Raw genomic sequence first — 15,308 nt, forward strand, 5'->3', positions numbered from 1 at the left:
CCCCCCGCGCCCGGCCCCCGCCCGCCGCGCCCGGGCCCGCGCCATGGGGCTCTGGCTGCCGCCGCCCCCCGCGCCACCGGGCTAGGGCGATGCAGGCGCCCCCGGCGCGCGGCCCCCGCGGGCACCATGAGCCCCCTGCTCCGCCGCCTGCTGCTCGCCGCGCTCCTGCAGCTGGCCCCCGCCCAGGTACGTGCGTCCCCGACATCCCGCCCGCCGTGCCCTCTCTCAAGGTTGGCGGAAGTGGGGAGTCGCGGAGCGGCCTCTGCCTCGGGGATCCGCGGGGTCGGGCTGCGGACCGGGGCGTGGCGGGGATCCGGCCAGGGCATCCCCCGGGAGGAGTCCCTCCGCGTCTGCCCGCCAGCCCGCCAGCCCGCCAGCCCGCCAGCCCAGCCCCGGGCCACTCCCCTGCCCCACCCCGTCCCCTGGGTTTGGCCGGGGGCGGAGCCGCTTGGTGCCCGCAGGACTTGGTTCGGCGCCCACCGTGTCCCCTCCTGACCTGCGGCGTCCGAATCAGCCGGGCCCCCAGGCTTAGAGATTGGACGCCACCAACGCCGCCACTCTCGTGGCTGGGGCAGGTCTCCCGTGGCCAGGAGAGGACAGGTAAAGCTAGAGTGACCCCAGGAGCAGAGCAATCCGGAAAAATGTCATAGAGGAGTTGAAGCCTTTTGACGGCCAGGGCAGAGACCCAGGGACAGCGACAGGTCGAGCCCTTCCTTGAATGCACCTTGGGTCCAGGTCCCTTCTCTCCTACAGGGCCCCGTGTCCCAGCCTGATGCCCTCGGCCACCAGAAGAAAGGTAATAGTAACAATAACTGCGCTAACCAACACTGAGGAGGTTTGCCCGTCACCTTGTGTAATCCCAGCCACTCTCCAAGACTCGAACTCTTATTCTGCCCATTTCGCAGAAGAGGAAATCGAGGCAGTGGGGTTCCTGGGTTCCTGGGCAGGGGAAGGCAGGTTGTGAGGGCAGAGAGACGGCTAGTGGAGGGTGGCTGCGACACAGGAATTAGGGAGAACAGCGGTGGGGGGACAGGGGAACCAGGGAGGAGCTGCAGGAAACCCAGGGGGGACTTAACCCTTGTGCATCTGCCCCCAGTGGTGTCATGGATAGATGTCTATACCCGTGCCACCTGCCAGCCCCGGGAGGTGGTGGTGCCCCTGACTGTGGAGCTCATGGGCACCGTGGCCAAGCAACTGGTACCCAGCTGCGTGACGGTGCAGCGCTGCGGGGGCTGCTGCCCTGACGACGGCCTGGAGTGCGTGCCCACCGGGCAGCACCAAGTCCGAATGCAGGTGCCGGGGCAGGTGGGGTGTGCCCAGCTGGCGTGGATGCTGGGGCTCTGGGGGCGGTGGGACTGGGGGCGTGGGGGCAGTGGCCAGAGCCTTGGCTGGTGGGCGAGCGGTTCTCCCTCCAGCCCATGGAGATTCTCCGCCCCCACCCCCACCCCCCCGCCTCTCCCTCTCTCTCTCTCTCATTGTCTCTCCTCCATCTCTGGAATACAGATCCTCATGATCCGTTACCCGAGCAGTCAGCTGGGCGAGATGTCCCTGGAAGAACACAGCCAGTGTGAATGCAGGTGCCAGCCAGACCCCCGCTTCTGAGCTCACAGAGACCAGGCTCCAGCGGGGGCGGGGGGCCAGGGGGCGGCGCCGGGCATGGTGGCACACCACAGTGGGGACAAGATTGCCAAGACTCGCACTGGGGTAGGCCTGGGATCTGGGGTAAGACAGTAGGAGGTTTGGCTTTTCTGATCCTCTTCCTCCTCCTTGTGTCTGTCTGTCTCTCTTACTTTTCAGACCAAAAAAGAGAGAGGGTGCTCTGAAGCCGGACAGGTGAGTCTCTTGGGCTCTTGCTGAAATGGGGTTGGAGCCCAGGCCCAGCAGCCAGGATGTAACGTGTGGATGGGGCGGAGGGGGTGGGGGTGTGAGTGTGTCAGGAAGCTGCAGTCCCGTCCCCTCTTTCTCCTCCCACTGTGTCCCCCTGTCCCCTTTTCCTCTGCTCCCCGAGTCTGTGCGCTCTGGCCCAACCCCAGCTCCTGGGAAGACTTTCCTTTCCCGCCCCAGACATGTTGCTTCTCCTCCTAGGGCTTCCACTCCCCACCACCGCCCCCAGCCCCGCTCCGTTCCGGGCTGGGACCCTGCCCCCGGAGCACCCTCCCCAGCTGACATCACCCATCCCACTCCAGCCCCAGGCCCCTCTGCCCACGCTGCACCCAGCGCCGCCAGCGCCCTGACCCCAGGACCTGTCGCTGTCGCTGCCGACGCCGCAGCTTCCTCCGTTGCCAAGGGCGGGGCCTAGAGCTCAACCCAGACACCTGCCGGTGAGGAGCTGCGGGCGGGCGGCATCTGTTTGGGAAGGCCTCGGGGCTCCGGGAGCGGGTCCGGGGTGAGCCTGTCAGGGAAGGGGAAGCTGCCGAATGTGCCGAACAAATATTTACCAGGCAGCCACCAGGATCAGTGTAAACAGAGTTCACATTCTCATGTGGGAGTCGGGCTTGAGGATACATGATGCCCGCAGAGGAGGTCAAGGGCTGAGGTCAGGGGCACCCGACATGGGTCCCTGAGAGGTCACAGAGGCCCCAAAGGTAACATCTGCCTGCAGTCAAGATGAGAGAGACGGCTCTCCAGTTTGTGAAGCTCTGGGCCTTCCTAAAGGCTCCTGTGGGAGACATCTGTCCCACCTTGGGGGCTCTGGGAGAGGCCAAGGGACACCATGGAATCCTTGTCCACCCTTGTCCAAGGTGCTTCTCACCCCTCCTCCCTTCCACAGCGAGGCCATGGGGTGGCATCACGTGGGCCAGGAGTGGTAGGAGAGAATGGGGTTCACAGAAGGTAACAAAGGGGTGAATCTAGAGGAGCACGGGCTGAGCCGTGCCCACATGACCAGACCCCTTCCTTCCTTCCTCAGGTGCCGGAAGCTGCGAAGGTGACACGTTGCTTTTCAGACTCAGTAGGGCCACTTGCCTCACAGGCCGCGCCCCCCCCACCCCCACCCCAGAGCGGGACATGTTGAGAAGAGCCCAGTCCCAAGATCTCCGCCTGGGCAGAAGCTGCTCCAGGACCTGGGCCTCTCAGAGGACTTCCCAGCTGTCCCGGGTCTCTCCAAGGCTGCCACCCAACAGGGTGGGCAGCTGGACGAGGAGATGTTAGGCAGCACCAGGGGTCGCGGACTAACCCGGGAGAGAAGGGGTCCCATCTCCGTTTTCACCCACCATGTACAAGTGAGCGTCTTACAGCTGGCTTCTCTGTCGCCTCCCTAAGAAGACACCGATCCTCCACACATACTGGGAGTTGGGCTTCGGTGTGAGAACTGTGAACCCCCGACCCTGATAAAAGAGATGGAAGGAGCTGTCCCTGCCTGTGTCACTGTTTGTCACCTGTCCTGGCTGGGGGATTCAGGCATTCTGCGTCACAGTGCCTCCTCGAGCCAGAGCTGGTCTTACTCCTTCATTGTATCTGTGGAGGAAACAAGGCCCGAGGTCCCCTACCACGTCATGGACAGAGCCGGAACTGTGTCTTCTTAACAGTCCTGTTGTCACATCCAGGCCCTGTCCCCCCTGCTCATCACAAAGGCTCCTTTCTGGAAAGAGATGGCCTGCTGTGGCCAGTGAGCTTGAGGTGGGACCCAGATCTGCTGAATGATCTTGGTTGTCACTGCCCCCTCTCTGAGCTTCAGCTTCCACATGTGTACACAGAGGGAATGGATGAGCGCTATGGCCCCGGCCCTTGGGCTCCAGGAAAGTCACTATGTCTTCACTTGATAGAAAAACCCATCTTCTGTGGCGGGCAGCACTCTATATGTAAGCTACTTCCTCTAGCTTAACTCTGAAGGCACACCCCTGCCCTGTCCCCGCCTCCGCGTAAGGGAAGTACCCAAGGCTTGGTTTGGGAGATAGGTCCCCTCACCCCCAAGCACACAGTTTTCTCCACCTTCACCTCCCTTCACCTTGGGCTCCCCTCACCAGCCCATGCTTGAGACTCTTCTGACTTTTGTCTGACCCAGCCTAAGCTCTGCGCCCAGCCTTCTGCCTGCAGCCTCCAGTGGGGAGTGAGGGGCAGACCAAAGGCCAACCCTGGGGACCCAATGCTTACCTTGCTGAGACAGGACATTCAGGGGCAGAGATTAACCCAAAGTGGCTACCCTAATGGAGGCCTCTGAGGTGGGAGATTGGAGGGCATGGTAGTGATCTTGTTGGGCCCAAGGCAGGAGTGGGGTTAAACCAGAAGAGACAATTCCTGTGATTACCGATTTCAAATCATTTTTCTCAGCTATGCTGTCACTGAAAATGCCATAGCTCAACTGAAGTGAGACAGATGAGGGCTGGGGACCCTAGAGCTGCCCCCTCCCCAGCCCACTCAGTGCTAGATACGCACAGTGCTTTATATGCACCCCCTCTCTTAGTCCTCAATGCTAAGGTCAGCACTGGTGATTATCTTCCTTTTCCAATTGAGGAAACAGGCTCAGAAAGGCTGATGGATCTGGGGATGTGACCCCCAGTTGGCCGTCTGTAACACTCAGTTTAGGTTTCGTGGCCTCCCAACTACAAGTTCATTACTTCAGCTGAGAGATGTTGACTGGGCACTGCTGGGTGCTGGGGCACCTGAAAATACCAGCCTGGTTGGAGGAACCGGCCCAGCCAGACCACTGCCGTCATGACTCAGTGGTCAGTGTGCGGCGGGTAGAGGCAGGCCTGGACGCCGGCGCGGAGCAAAGGGAGAGCATTAGCTCTGGGCCAGGGCCTGGGGGAGCACCTCATGGCCGCAATCCCACCGTGGCCCTGCCAGGTGGGTGTTGCCAAGCCCGCGGTACAGGGACTCCAGAGCCTACCAGGCCCAGGAACTTGCTCAAGGTCACATTGCCAGTCAATGAACGGCAGACCCCAAATTCAAACGCAAGTCTGAAGCCCAGGCTCTCTCCACTGCAACTAACTGGACACTGTGGATCCCGAAGAGGCCCAGGGACAAACGGGAACGCTGTGGGAGAGCCTGAGGATGAAATAAAATGGCGTCTCAAGACCCCCTCCGGGAACCCCTGTCCGCCTGACCTTAATTTCACCTCGACCGGAAGTGCCCAAGGCACTTTAGGAAGTCACTTTCACCTAACCTTATCGACTACCCAGCCACCGGAAGTAGCGCGTCGTCACGTGGTGGCGCGGGGGCGGGGCTGGGGGGAAAGGCCGCCCCAGCGGGCGTGTGGCAGCGGGTTTCGCACAGTCCAATGAGGGCGGGCGGCGTGGCCCGGCCTGGTAGCGACGGTGGCGCGCCTGCGCAGAGGCGGCAGCGCGACTGGGGTTGACTCCGGGGGCGCGGCGAGGAGGTGAGCGGGGGCCACAGCCCGGGCTGGGGGGAGCCGGGGTCCAAGGGGGCAGGCTGGATCAGGCCGGGCAGAAGCGGGCCGGGGCTCCGAGTGTCAACGAGGGATAGGTTAGGAGGAAATTGGGGGTTGGGGTCGGAGCTGTCTGGGGATGCCGCAGGGGGAGGGTTCTCACGCCTCACGGGGCGGAGCCCTGGGAGTCGGGGCGGGACGTGGTACAGAGACGGGTGGAACCTCTGAGCTGGTTCCGGTAGAAGGCGGAGCTCCGGGGCTGGGGGCGGAGCCAGGACAGGTAGGGGGCGGAGCCTGGTCCTTGGAGGAGGAGCTGGAAAAGGCGGAAGGCGGAGCCTCGGGTTTGGAGACCGAAGGGGACGGAGCCCAGGCGCTGGGGGCGGGCCTTCAGCCGGAGAGTGGCGTGGCTACCGTTCAGGAAGAGGGGTCTGGTTCTGTTGAGGGCGGGGCTCCAGAGCAGGGGGCGGAACTACGTCCTCTAAAGGGTGGGGTCAAGGAATCAAGCGAAGGGGTAGGCCCAGGTAATGGCCCGGGGCGTCCACGCGGGGGCGGTCTCCGCGGGGGCCGGGCCTGGGGACGCGGTAGGCCGAGAACTCCCCCAGGGGAGGTGGTATGGGTGGAGCGGGCTCGGCGGCCACCCGACACGGGGCCAGTCTGGGTACCCCGCAGGCCCCCGAGGGCTCAGAGCTGGGGCGGCGCCCCGGGCGGAGGCACAGGCGCGGCCTGGGGGGTGCCTCCGGAGGATCGGGGCTCCCCGGAGCCACCCAGCGGCGATGTATGGGTCCCTCGGGGCAGGCCCCCTGCAGCGGCCGCAGAAGTGTGGGTGTGCTGGGCGGGGGGCAACTGGGTGTGGCGTGAATGGGGTCGCCCGGTCGAGACAACTGCTGGGCAGCCAGATAGTGTCTGGACTTTGCGTAAAGGGAGGGGTGGGAACTGAAGAGTGGAGCTGGGGACCGGGAGGGAAGGAAGGGCTGGGGGAGAGCAAAGGGGCGGGGCCCTGGCTGCTGTGGCCTCCCCTGACCCCCTCCCCCCGCTCCTGGGGTCCTCGGGCAAGCCCCCTTCTCACTGGACTGGTAAGTGTGGCCGCGGAGCCCGGGGGAGGGGGCGGTGACCCGGGACAAGGGGATCCCTAGGGGCAGGCAAGGTACGGTGGGGGTGGAATTCTCCTGGTACCTGCCCCTATTCCATGCCTTCCCCGCCCTACCCCCCGGTCGGTTGGTCGGTCGGTTGGGGTCTGTCCCCGCAGAGACATGAGGCTGAGCTGGGTCCTGACAGTACTGTCCATCTGCCTGAGCGCCCTGGCCACTGCTGTGGGGGCCGAGGGCAAACGGAAGCTGCAGATCGGGGTCAAGAAGCGGGTAGACCACTGTCCCATCAAATCGCGCAAGGGGGACGTCCTGCACATGCACTACACGGTGGGTGAGGGAGTGGAGCATTTGGGGTGGGTGGGGCTTCTGGGGACCTGAGAGGACTTGGAAGTGCGATCCCTCAGCCTACAAGGTGGGTGACCTTGGGCAAGTCCCCTCTCCCTTTTACACTAGTTTCCATAGTTCTACCCTGCCGTTCACTGCCTGATCCCCAGGTTGGCACCAGCAAGCAGTGACAATGTCCTATGAGCTGCCCAAGGCTCTGTCCCCTTCTAGGGCTATGGCTGCCAATGGGGAGCCAGCTTGGGGAGAGCAGCTGGGTGGGGAGGTGCGTCAGAGTGGACCCTCCTCTTCACTGGCCTTCGCATGGTCCACAGGGGAAGCTGGAAGATGGGACGGAATTTGACAGCAGCGTGCCCCAGAACCAGCCCTTTGTCTTCTCCCTGGGCACAGGCCAGGTCATCAAGGGCTGGGACCAGGGGCTGCTGGGGTGAGTCAGGGGGCCATGGCTGTGGTCGAGGAGGTGGACTGCGGGAGGCAAGCCCCAGGGATGGGGTGGGGGGCAGGGAGCCTGGGTGCTTGCCATGTGCTGAGCATGTGTTGTCCTGCAGGATGTGTGAAGGAGAAAAACGGAAGCTGGTGATCCCATCAGAGTTGGGTAAGAGGCCCTTCCTAAGCCTGGAGAGGGGAGTTTGGGTGTGTGTCTGGGGAAGGGTGAAGGCTGGTTCAGCCTCTGCACTGGTTTCCACCCCATCCATTCATTATAGCACATGCCTCTTCCAAGTCTAGCTAAGTCCAGCAGCGAGAACAGGGCAAGACCCCTGGGACACTTGATTCTGATGCCCACCCTCTGCCCTCTACCAGACCTTTTGTAGCCCCTTCCCGTCTCCATTACACCTTCTCCATTTCTGGCTTTCTTGCTGAGATGGGCAGAGGCCTGGCTTCAGCCTGGATGTCTGCGGCACACCTCTCCCTTTGCCTGACTACAGCTCACTGTTTCTTTGTGCATCTTTGACAGGGTACGGAGAGCGGGGAGCTCCCCCAAAGATTCCAGGTAATATACCTTCCTGTCCCCCCAGGTCCTGCACCCATCTCATCTCCCCGTGGTCCTGGTTCTCATTCTGTCCCCTCTTCTCCCCTGCAGGTGGTGCAACCCTCGTGTTTGAGGTGGAGCTGCTCAAAATTGAGCGACGTTCAGAACTGTAGCGAAACTGGGAAGGGGCAGCGGAGAGGCCCCCATCAGGGACCAGACTGTTTAAAAAAAACAAAAAACAAAACCCTTAAAGCCCATGAAGTGAGCCTGTGTGTGTTTGTGGGCCCCGAGAGACTTAGAACCCACAGCTTCAGGCTGTATACGCTCTCCCTTGGCACCACCCGCCCCTCTTCTTTCTTGGCTGCAGAGAGCCTTGGGCGTGGGCTCAGTGACATGGGGATCACGATGGCCAGGCCCTAGGTGGCATGGTGGCCCCTGGCCTGCCAGCAGCACCACCACTTCCCCCAGCCCCCCAGCCACTTCCAGCTCTCGGTCTGGGAGCAGCACTGGGCTATCGCCATGGCTACATGGCCCTCAGGAAGGCCTGCGCTCACCTGGGAAGAAGCTGAGCTGATGGCAGTTCTAGAGCAGTGTGTCCACCCTAAAAGAGACCAGCTGAACCTGTGAGCTGCACGAAAGGCATATCCTAGCTTTATTAAAGGGCCGCGCCGCAGAGTCAATATAAAAACACAAAAAGTCCCATCAGTTTAATAACAATAAAAAACCCCAAAAATGGAAAACTGAGGGGGCAGGGAAGAGGCCCCTGGACCAGGGGCACGGGGAGCCCTGCTCACGGCACCAGGCCTGGCCGCAGGACCCCCCGGTATTGCTGTTGCTACGAGGTCGGGGGGCAGCGATTGTCCTGTGGGAGCCACCGTTCACCTGGGTCAAGGACCCTTACTTCTTCTGGGGTGTGCTCAGCTTCTGCATGCCCCGGATCTTGTCCAGCAGGCCAGAGATGAAGGCCTGAACAGAAGGGAGGACATTAGGGAGACCAGACTCCAAGATGACAGACACCCAGGCTCCTCTCACGCCAGCCTCTGGGGAAACCACTTACTTACCTCAGTGGGTTTGTAACAGTCAACCAGCAGCTCCTAGGAGGGTGTGGGGAGGGGTAAGTATGGCTGTGAGTTCTAAGGAACAGCGACCTAGGGTTCACCTGTACCCACTTCCAAGGGCCTGGGGCCACCCCAAGGTGCAGGCGATGCCACAGCCACTCAACAGCTAGGCAAGCACCATTAGCCCCATTTGACGGAGGCGGAGGCCGAGGCTCACCATCATCACAGAGCTGAATGACTAAAACCAAAGAAGGCCTAAATCCAGAGCCTTGCTCACCCAAGGGGCAGTGCCTCCAGCCCTCTCTTCCCTGATCCCCCTACCTGGCCCTGCTGTCTCCCAGCCCCTCTCTCACCTTGACCCTGGCAGCCCGGGTATCATCACTCTCCATGTCCAGGAGTTCGTCCACATCAATCTCCAACTCTGGGATCTCCTCTTCCTGGGGTGGGGGTGGAGGAGGAGGGAGAGACAAGGGCCTGAGTTGGGGGAGAGGGTGTGAGAGGGGCTCTGGCTGAGGCCCCTGCCCTACCGCAGGATGAGCCAGCCTTCCTCACCCAGCAGACAGCGGCAGCTGTCCGAGGAAGAAAACAGATCAGGCCTGTGCCAAGGCAAAATGCCCAATGAGGGGGGGGAGCTTCCTGTCCCTGCCAGTTGGGCACTGTGGGTGCCAGACAGGGCCAGACAGCTAGGGCTGGGGGACCCTGGGCTGAGAACCCTGCAGATGTGTTGCCCCAACTTCCCGGCCCCCCCCTCCCCCAGTCAGCGCACAGGTGGGGCCAGCTGTCTCAACTCCTCACAGCCCCTCCCCCTCCCCCAAACACCTGTCACAGCTTCCCAGGAGTGGGGAGGAAGTAAAGGGTGAGGGGTCAGTGGGAAGGACCCAGGCCTGCTAAGGGGGAAACAAAGAGCCTATGCTTTGCTGAGGGAGGGGGTGCCCCCCCAGGAAGCGTCTATCCAGTCTGGAGCCAGCTGCATTCCAGGGCTGGTCTAGGGTAGGCAGCACAGGGCAAGCCCACTCCTCCACCCTGCCCCCCGGGGGCCTGAGTCACCATTTGAGCAAGGAAGGAGTCATGGGGTGGAGAACCAGAACCCAGAGGACAGCTAGCCTGCCCCTACACCGAAATGGAGCTGCAGGCTGGCCCATTAGAACAGCCCAGACCCTTTACAATCCCACCAGACTTGCGCCTTTTAACCAGTTTAGATTAGGAGGCCCCAGGTAGACCTCCTTCCACCGCCAGCCCGGGCTAGCCTCCTGCCTCCTGCCCATGGCCCAGGCTATCCCTTGAGGCTTCTACAAGACCCCAAGCTTGACCAGGGTAGTGACATGAGGGCGTCACGAGAGAGAAGACAGGAGTAACTTAAGGTCAGACAAGAAAGAGCACACACTGGGGGCGGGGAGTATAGAAAGGGAAGGGAGCGCGCGGAAGCGGAGCGCCCATTGACTCCGGGTGACAGGCAGGCGCAAGGTGGGGTTCCCAAGCAGCCCGACGAGGGCACTATTTTAGGGTGTCGGCGCGCAGAGTAGGGGACACACCTGGCAGTCGTAGAGGCGAGTGAGCTGCTCCAGGATCCACTCCTCTAGGTTGAGGCGCTTCCGTAGCTCCTTGCGGTCGTACTTGACCGTGACCTTCCCTTGGCGCCTCACTGGGCCCTCGTCGTCCGCGCCGCCCGGGCCCTCGCCTGCAGCCCCAGGAGGGCTCTGAAAGTAGACGCGGGGCCCTGGGCCACCACTGCCCGGCCCGGGGGCCGGGGCCGCCAACGCCGCGCCCCCCGCGGGGCCGCTGTCCGCCATGGCGGCCGCCGGGGCCACGTGCGCGCGTCGGGCCCCTCCCTGCGCCGCCACCTCCGGGACGCCCGCCGGCTGGCTCCGGGCCGCTGGCTCGGGTTAGCTCGCGGGCTCGGCTCCGCGCGGCTCCGCGGCGAGGGCGGCGGCGGGGGCTCCCGGGGGCAGCTGCAGCATGCGGAGCCCCCGGGCCTGGCCTGGCCGCGCCCCGCCCCCTCCCCGCCGATCCGCCCGCCCTTTGTCCCCCGCGGCCGCCGCCCGAGCCGCCGCCGCCGCCGAAGCCGCTTTCTCTGTCTCGCTCGCTTCCCCCGCCCCCCGACCACACCCCCTTAAAGGGCCAGTCCCTCCGCAGGCCCCTCACTCCCACCCCGCCCCCGGGCAGGGGATAGGGGAGGGTCCAGTCGTCAGGGGTTTGGGCCTGGCTGTTTGATACCCCTTTTAACCTTTCTGCCTCAACCCAGGCGTTCTAGGCGCCCAGTACCGGGATTTGGGCTCCTGCCGGGATCCTAGTGTTCTGTCCTCACTGATGCAAAAACAGGGGTCATCTGGGAATGGAGGGGAGTGGGCAGTATGTGCAGGACGAGGGTCTGGAGAGGAGACTTGGGAGCCCCTCAGGTCTGGGTCCTCCGGTCCTTGGCCAGAGGAGGGCAAGCAGCCTCCTCCGCGTAGACCGACACGTGGACCAGGCTCCCAAGGGTGGAGGGGTGGAGAAAGGGGACAGGAGCTGCCCAGGTCCCCGGACGCCCTACTCGGCGAGGACACGCAACCCCCACGGTGGAGGCCCAGGGTAGGGGCGAGCGGAACCGGCTCAACCGCCCGAGGGGCTAAACCCTAGGCTGCCACCGCCCCCCGGCCAAGATGGCGGCGGGGAACGGAATTATGGGAAACGTAGTTCTCGGAGTGTGGCCGGGCCTGGCCGCCCCTCCCTCTCAGCGGAGCCAGGGCGGGGAAGCGCAGAACTTGTTTGGGGCGCCCTCGTTCGGCTGGCTTCGACAGGGCGCGGCCAGCCGCGCCTCCACCCGCCCCCCCACTCCCCGCAACCTCTATGTGTACAAAGAGGGAACTCAGAAGTAAAGGGCTGGGAAATGGGGGAGACGGTACCCCCGATAATAAAAATGATAACAGCTGACCCATAAAAAGCGTTCCTCGGGTCGGTCCCACACAGTCGGCTCCAGCTTGAGGTCACCTCATTCACTCTCCCACGGATCGTTGCCCTGCAGCGCCTTCTGTCCTTCAGCATTCACAGGCGCCTTACCTGGCCCACCTCTCTCTGACAGACCGTGTTTCTCATTTCGGCACCCCGTGAGATCTTCCGTCTCTCTCATTCATGGGATCTCTGTCTCTCCCTTCTAGACTGTGTGCTCCGTGGGGCCCTTGTTTACTGCTGATGCCCAACGTGCAGTGACCGGCTGGGCTTCAGACCCGCGTGTATGGAGCAGATGACCCGATTCTTGCTGAACTCCCAGCACCAGTGTCAGACTTGTAACTGTTGACTGAACACATGCCTGAATGAAAGAATGAATGACTTTCTCTGTGCCTAGCATTTCCTCAGAAGCTCATGGCCAAGATTCAGTGAGAAAATACGTGGAAGGGTCAATGACAGTACCACAGAGGTCAGCTTGTGAACCCAGACCCCCTGACACAAAGTCTCTACTCACCGCCCCCATCCGCCCCTAGAAAGCACCCAACAAGGGCGTCTAGCCCCTCAGAGATGCTTCCACGGACGGCAGGCTCGCCCTCTGCAGTCCCAGGCTGAGTTTCAGCATCTGAGGGGCAGCAAGCCGTTCTGCCCCAGTCTCTCACAGACACCTTCTCTCTGGATGTCAGAGAATCCCACTGCAGCAGGCACGGTTCAGAGACAGGCTGAGACCAGCCCAAGGTCACACAGCGGGTGCTGCGGCCAAACTCAAACCCAGCACTTTGAGCTTACCCTGTAGCTGGGAGAAAGAGACAACGAATGCAGAGGCTGGGAATGGTATGTGTTGCAGGACCAGCAAGGTGGGCTTCTCCCTGAGGGGCCTGGGTTGGGGGCAGGCTCTCAGGGTGCATCTCATGCCTCCTCCCTTCCCACCCTTCTCCTGGTCTTATCCTCCTGTCAGCCAGCCTGGGGAGCTGGTGGAGGGCTGACCCTTGCTCTTGCAGATAAGGCAGGACCCATTCTTTCCACCAGGAGCCCCATCCCTGGCCTGGCCCCTGGCTCCCAGCCTGGCCTGTGGGAAGAGCAGTTTACCTGAGTCCAAATTCCCTACCACACCCCACCTCACCCCACCAGGGCATGTCTGCTCCCTGAACCACAGCGTTGATTCAGGCCTTAGGGGTGCTCATAGTTAAGAGGGGAGATATATACATCATAACTTGCTGTGGGAATGGAGCCTACAGGCCATAAAGATCCAGGTCCTAGCCCTCGATACTGTGAGCCCAAGTGACGGCGTTCCTATCCCTCCTGCACTGAGGGCTAGTGTGAAGGCCTCCTGTCATGTCCAAATTTTGGGGTACTCCTGGGGGTTCTCTGGGCAGGGTGGGGAAGAGCTGGGGATCCTCTTCCTGACACTCCCACTTTCCATCCCCACTGCTTCTGCTCGTTCGGTCCCTTGCCATGGCCACCCACCCTGAGAACATAATCATGCTGGCCTGCCGCCTTGTGGGAGGCTGGGCTGCCCTGCACAGACCCTCAGAGTGGAAGAACTGGGTTCAAATCCTCCCTCTGCCCAGCACGTTGGGAGGCCGTGAGCAAGTCGCTTACCTGCTCTGAGCCTCTTCCAGGGAGCTGATTCTACCAAGCTCCGGTGGCTGGGGGCCGAGAGCTCGGTGCTGAGGGCCTACATCCCAGCCCTTGCTCTCCTGCCTAAACCCTCCTGGGACTGGAGTATGCGGCCGCCACCGCGCCTCATCTTCCAGGCCTCAGACTGTGGCTCCCCAGCTCCACCCCACCTGAGGTCCCAGCCCCCTCTCCACCAGAGTGCAGCTAAGGCTGCTTTCAGCACGTCTTTGAAGCAGAGGCCCTGGAGAGGGAGGGTCCCGTGGGCCAAGACCACTCCCTTAATCGAGGGTAGAGGTGGAAAGGCTGCCTTCCTTCCACCATTACTGCTTGTCAAGAAACCCTATCACCATTATCAAGCCTGGAAGAAAGTGTCCGAGGAGGAAGGAGCCCTTTAATAGGGGCTACCCTGGCCTTGGGAGACATGGGGTGGGGGGGGCAGGGAGAGGCTCAGGCTCAGGAAACAGGCTCCCATCCTGTTTGCCAAGGAGCTGCTGCCCAGCATATCTCTGAAGTATCCCTGTCCAAGGCCTAGAACCCTGGCTCTGGCCTGCCAGCCCCGGCATTGGCTGGCAGGCCCTCTGCCCCAGAGCGGATCTGTGCCCTTTCCTCTTCCTCCCTGATGCCTCCCAGGCTGCTAGCCACTCATCATATGTCCAGCTGCCTGCAGCTAGGGGTCATCTTGTACCCATTTGCTTCTTTCATGCCCCCGCAATCTCCAGCTTCTGGACAAGGTGACTGAGGCACGGAGGGGCTGGGTTCTGCTGTAGACTTGAACCCATGCCTGGGGGAGCAGAGGCCGCCACTCTCCACCCTGCATGGCTCTGCCCAGTGAGACCCGGTGGTCTCTGGATCTCTCAAGGGTATGGCTCTGCTCTTCCTCTGAGAGAGGATGAGGGGATCACACGTCCTGCCCCCCTTTCTCTGTCTCCTCAAGGGCAAGGAGGGGAGGCAGGATGAGCCAGCCTTCAAGTCAGAGGGCTAAAATCCTCCTACAAAGTTGCGTGACCTTGGGCAAGTCCCTTCCCCTCTCTGGGCCTCAAGTGTAAATAGGAATCCCACCCCACAGGGTCTCTGCCAAAGGCAAGGAGATTCCTTAGGTTAGAATTGGTGTCCCACAAGGTGGGGATTTTGAGGATGGCCGGTGCCAGGCAGGGCCTCCCCTTAGGGGTCTGAGAGCCTGGGGCGAACGGGCCTGCAGGGCCCGCTCCTCCTTGGCTGACCCCTCCTCCCCCAGAACCAGCTCTAGTCTCTTTCTGGGTTTCTAGGTGACTTGGCTGGCCCCTCTGGATGAGTTCTACTTTAAACCTACTGCTGCTACTGCCTCTGTATTGGGGGGGCTCCCACAGGGGCCCCCAGGCAGGAGCCCTCCCCCCCAGCCAAGCCCTGCGGGAGGGGCTGCAGCCCCCACCTATCCCAGTGCCCATGCGCCTTCCCCCTCCCATCCCTGGAGCGCCGATTTCAGGGCACCTGCTGTAGGCCAGGCACCGCAGAGCCCCTCCTCAACCCCCCTTGTCCGTGGACACCCGCGAGGCTTCTGAACCCTCTGGGCGAACGAGCAGAGCAGTTGTCTCCGTCGCAGGGTTCAGTAGGAAGCCCCACAGGGACAGGGTCCAGGTTCAGTCATGGGGGTCTACAGAACAAGAAGGGGGCTGTTCTAGGGCTTACTCTGGAAGGCCAGGATGCTTAGGTCCTTAAAGGAGGCAGCAGGCGCCCGGCCTCCCCGGGCTAGGGACGGGGGAGGGGCGCCTGCCGGCAGGAGGCCCATTAGCTGGCTAAGTGCTCCCAGGGAGGGGGGGGGGGCGGAGGGAACCGAGCTGCGGCAGGAGGGGGGGGGGGGGAGGGGGGGGGGGGGGGGGGGGGGGGAGTGGCTTTTCCTGCACTCAGCTCAGTGTTGCTGGAGTGTGGTGGGGGCAAGGCTCTGCGCCCCCGGCCCTAGCCTGGCCCTCCGGTAGTACCCTCGCCCCCGCCCCTCCGAAACCTAA

At 62.6% G+C, this 15,308-nt stretch overlaps 4 protein-coding genes across 9 annotated transcripts; 3 read left to right on the plus strand and 1 right to left on the minus strand.

The window, feature by feature from the left end:
• The first annotated feature begins 22 nt into the window (after positions 1-22).
• VEGFB (vascular endothelial growth factor B) lies at positions 23-3,352 on the plus strand. Of its 4 annotated transcripts, none has more exons than XM_035013123.1 (7): positions 23-186; positions 736-796; positions 1,097-1,293; positions 1,504-1,577; positions 1,798-1,833; positions 2,086-2,321; positions 2,909-3,352. In XM_035013123.1, exons 1-6 carry the CDS (start codon positions 127-129, stop codon positions 2,297-2,299), a joined length of 642 nt encoding a protein of 213 aa, XP_034869014.1. In that variant the 5' UTR covers positions 23-126; the 3' UTR covers positions 2,300-2,321; positions 2,909-3,352. The 4 variants fall into 4 exon arrangements, with proteins under 4 accessions (XP_034869014.1, XP_034869016.1, XP_034869015.1 ...); XM_035013125.1 differs by having other exon boundaries at positions 24-186; positions 2,187-2,321; XM_035013124.1 differs by having other exon boundaries at positions 24-186; positions 754-796.
• A 1,859-nt stretch (positions 3,353-5,211) lies between these two features.
• FKBP2 (FKBP prolyl isomerase 2) lies at positions 5,212-7,983 on the plus strand. 3 transcript variants are annotated; one of them, XM_035013130.1, is made up of 6 exons: positions 5,212-5,317; positions 6,573-6,741; positions 7,071-7,183; positions 7,305-7,351; positions 7,712-7,747; positions 7,838-7,983. In XM_035013130.1, exons 2-6 carry the CDS (start codon positions 6,577-6,579, stop codon positions 7,897-7,899), a joined length of 423 nt encoding a protein of 140 aa, XP_034869021.1. In that variant the 5' UTR covers positions 5,212-5,317; positions 6,573-6,576; the 3' UTR covers positions 7,900-7,983. The 3 variants fall into 3 exon arrangements, with proteins under 3 accessions (XP_034869021.1, XP_034869023.1, XP_034869020.1); XM_035013132.1 differs by lacking the exon at positions 5,212-5,317 and adding an exon at positions 5,777-5,847; XM_035013129.1 differs by lacking the exon at positions 5,212-5,317 and adding an exon at positions 6,308-6,399.
• LOC118015994 (translation initiation factor IF-2) lies at positions 5,403-6,342 on the plus strand. Its single transcript, XM_035013127.1, has one exon. The coding sequence runs from the start codon at positions 5,466-5,468 to the stop codon at positions 6,261-6,263; it is 798 nt and encodes a 265-aa protein (XP_034869018.1). The 5' UTR covers positions 5,403-5,465; the 3' UTR covers positions 6,264-6,342.
• A 372-nt stretch (positions 7,984-8,355) lies between the features above and the next one.
• PPP1R14B (protein phosphatase 1 regulatory inhibitor subunit 14B) lies at positions 8,356-10,742 on the minus strand. Its single transcript, XM_035013128.1, is given in 6 exon segments — positions 8,356-8,692; positions 8,788-8,820; positions 9,138-9,221; positions 10,317-10,598; positions 10,600-10,706; positions 10,709-10,742. Coding segments are annotated over 6 exon segments (609 nt in total). The 3' UTR covers positions 8,356-8,623.
• Positions 10,743-15,308: the final 4,566 nt, after the last annotated feature.

The sequence above is a fragment of the Mirounga leonina genome, unplaced genomic scaffold, assembly GCF_011800145.1.
Source record: "Mirounga leonina isolate KUSES-001 unplaced genomic scaffold, KU_Mleo_1.0 Mir_166, whole genome shotgun sequence".
Lineage (NCBI taxonomy): Eukaryota > Metazoa > Chordata > Mammalia > Carnivora > Phocidae > Mirounga > Mirounga leonina.

Coding starts and splice junctions, on each gene's coding strand:
- FKBP2 (XM_035013130.1), top strand. CDS start 6,577: ATGAGGCTGAGCTGGGTCCTGACAGTACTGTCCATCTGCCTGAGCGCC. Junction 6,742..7,070: donor TCCTGCACATGCACTACACG/GTGGGTGAGGGA, acceptor CATGGTCCACAG/GGGAAGCTGGAAGATGGGAC. Junction 7,184..7,304: donor TGGGACCAGGGGCTGCTGGG/GTGAGTCAGGGG, acceptor GTTGTCCTGCAG/GATGTGTGAAGGAGAAAAAC.
- LOC118015994 (XM_035013127.1), top strand. CDS start 5,466: ATGCCGCAGGGGGAGGGTTCTCACGCCTCACGGGGCGGAGCCCTGGGA.
- VEGFB (XM_035013123.1), top strand. CDS start 127: ATGAGCCCCCTGCTCCGCCGCCTGCTGCTCGCCGCGCTCCTGCAGCTG. Junction 1,578..1,797: donor CACAGCCAGTGTGAATGCAG/GTGCCAGCCAGA, acceptor CTTACTTTTCAG/ACCAAAAAAGAGAGAGGGTG. Junction 1,834..2,085: donor GGTGCTCTGAAGCCGGACAG/GTGAGTCTCTTG, acceptor TTCTCCTCCTAG/GGCTTCCACTCCCCACCACC.